This window comes from Otolemur garnettii, unplaced genomic scaffold (assembly GCF_000181295.1).
Source record: "Otolemur garnettii isolate 467f Iridium unplaced genomic scaffold, OtoGar3 scaffold00063, whole genome shotgun sequence".
Classification (NCBI taxonomy): domain Eukaryota; kingdom Metazoa; phylum Chordata; class Mammalia; order Primates; family Galagidae; genus Otolemur; species Otolemur garnettii.
In genome coordinates, this window is record NW_003852458.1 from 5,303,516 (window position 1) to 5,306,435 (window position 2,920).

The 2,920-nt window shown below is 35.3% G+C and overlaps 1 protein-coding gene across 1 annotated transcript in view; it reads right to left on the reverse strand.

The window, feature by feature from the left end:
- The window catches only part of NUP155 (nucleoporin 155), an 84,201-nt gene that overhangs the window by 16,542 nt on the left and 64,739 nt on the right, over positions 1-2,920 (reverse strand). Inside the window, exons 24-25 of the mRNA XM_023515018.1 lie at positions 2,072-2,210; positions 1,085-1,220 (exon numbers count right to left, since the gene is read on the reverse strand). Of these exons, the coding sequence (XP_023370786.1) occupies positions 1,085-1,220; positions 2,072-2,210 (275 nt within the window). The remainder of the gene's footprint in view (positions 1-1,084; positions 1,221-2,071; positions 2,211-2,920) is intronic.

Sequence of the window (2,920 nt, forward strand, 5' to 3'; positions counted from 1 at the left end):
AAAAAAAAAAAAAAAAAAAAGACACAATACCCTTCATAATAGCATCAAAGAAAATGAGGTCTTCTTGGAATATATTTAACAAAAGATATGAAGGATCTCTAGAGACAGAACTATAAGTTACTTAGAAAAGAAATTGAAGATACTGACAAATGGAAGAATATATTGTGCTCATGGTTTAGAAGAATCAACATTGTTAAAATGTCTATACTACCCAAAGTGATCCACAGATTCAATGCAATCTCTATTAAAATAACAATATCATACTTTGCAGTTGTTTTTTTTTTGGAGATAGAGTCTCACTATGTCATTCCTCAGTAGAGTGCTGTGACCTCACAGCTCACAGCAACCTCAAAATCTAGGGCTCAAGCTATTCTCTTGCCTCAGCCTCCCAAGTAGCTAGCACTACAGAAACCCACCAAAACGCCTGGCTATTTTTTTGTTGCAGTTGTCATTGTTGTTTAGCTGGCCAAGGCTCTGTTCAAACCCACCAGCCTGGGTGCATGTGGCTGGCACCTTAACCACTGTGCTACAGGCCCCGTGCCTTCACAGATTTTCTTTTCCTTTTTGAGACAGAGTCTTATTTTGTTGCTCCAGGCAGAGTGACAGCATCATAGTTTTCGGCAACCTCAAACTCTTGGACTTAAGTGATCCTTTTGCCTCAGCCTCCCAAGTAGCTGGGTCTATAGGTGCCTGCCACAATACCCAGCTATTTTTTTAGAAATGGTATCTCACTATTGCTCAGGCTGGTTTTGAGCTGTGAGCTCAAACAATCTGTCCACTTCAGCCTCACAACTCGGACTTCAACCTTACACAAGCAAACAAAGGAATCTAATCATATATACCCCCATATTAACCTGAATTTGTTAAAAAAGAATAATTTTCATCAAACTAAAATTTTATTTCTAGGTTAACAGTTATAATCCTGATTCAGGCCTTTGATAAACCAAGTCCTTTTAAGTGAAAGCATAATTCAATGTTATAAATGTTATATTTGAAATATTATTTCCTTAATACTATTAGTCAAAAATTTACACAAAGAAAAGTATCCATAAAGCTAACAATCTGCTAAGGTAATAGAATCTACCTTTCCTGGAAGGCCTGAAGTCCAACCATGTCTTCTTCTGGTTCTCCGTGTTTATAGAAATGAAGTCCAAGACCCTGAGGATCTTTCTTCTCTGCAGCAGTAAGAGAAAGTTCCACCACACCTTCATAAAAACGCACTGATGGGACAGAAAAAAGGACAAAGACTAAGGGTTGTTACTAAGTAAGACACATCCTCCCTTAGCTGGCATAGGAAAATTATAATCAAAGATATGTCTCTACTGTACATTAATCATCCTTCTGACAATATCATAAAACATTTCTAATTCATCTTCCAAAGGAAAAGTTCTGGGCATACCATAAAGGCAGCCATTAAATACATTTTTTTCATTGGAAACAATTTCCATATTTAAAATAGCAAAAAGAAGGGTTTTTATTCCTTACTGAGGGAAAAAATATCTTGGAATTCAAAATGATATCTATGCTAATAGTTAATATCCTTTACCTTATGTTAGATTTGATTTAAAGCAATTTCTTAAGAAAGTAATTAGGTTATATCTTGAAAATTAGTCAAAAAATTGTGAGTATCTTAAAAATAACATAACCCAGAATGTAATCTAATGTATACAGTAGTTTAATTGTATAAGAACTAAAAATCTTAATGTTAAAAAACTATATATTTGGGCTGGTCTGAATGCAGTGGTGTTTACAACTAATTGATCACAACCAGTTACAGATTCCTTTGTTCCTTCTCCACTCCCACTGCTTGCTTCACTTGACCAAAAAAAACAGAAAGCTATATATTTGAACACCTAAAAAGAGCACTAGAGCACTACAGCTTCTGCAGAGGTCAGTGTAGTGACCAAATTACTGAAACACAATGATGTTACTATGTCCTAGCATTTGGCCACTTATGTTGAAGGAAGATTTGCCTCTGGGAAGTGATTTTTCACCATTACATTGCTTTATTTTACAAAGTCATTTGTCCTCTGAGTTAAATAACAGATATAAAGAACATTTTATTTCTCACCTTGTCTATATTGAGCACAAACATTGGAAAGGTCTACTTGATTGCTGATTTTTTGATATTCCTTCAATGATTCCCTTAACATCCGTTCCTTTTCTGTCTTATTTTGAACTTGTCGGGAACGCTGGAGAAGCTCATTTGCCTAGAAGAGGAAATGACAAGAACTTAAAAAGATATAAAATCAAGTAGACAGATGATGCTATCAATGTTACGTTTCCGTCAATGTCTAAATTTATATATACATATATATAGTTTATTACTGTTAGAAATAAAAACAACTCTACAAACTTACTTCTTCTTAATTTTAGGCAGAAAAGTTTTGACCAAAAAATCCTAGCTATCCTTAATTCCTCTCACAAATATGTTAAGCAAGACAGCTTTTGTCTGGTAATTCTCTTGCCTAGTCAATACATTATTGGTCAGCAGGCGGTCCATGCAACAGTGATTTATTTATTTTTTTCCACCTGTAGGGAAGGATCAATAAAGATTGCCCCATTAACTCTAATTCATCACAGATTTAAAGTTTTAGTAATTTTCTTTAACTTCTAATGAGAGAAATCCAATCCTCTAATGGCTATATTTCCTTCATTTTTAAATTTAGTTATTTTTCTTATTTCTAACCATGGCCTATTAAAATATGGCCTAGAAACAGTATCAGTGATTGTGAAAAACTTAAGCATATACATAGATTTTATGGGCTGCAAATGTGGCTCAAGGAGTAGGGCACCGGCCCCATGTATCGGAGGTGGTGGGTTCAAACCTGGCCCCAGCCAAAAACTGCAAAAAATAAAAATAAAGGCTCGGCGCCTGTGGCTCAAGCGGCTAAGGCACCAGCCACATACACCTAAGGTG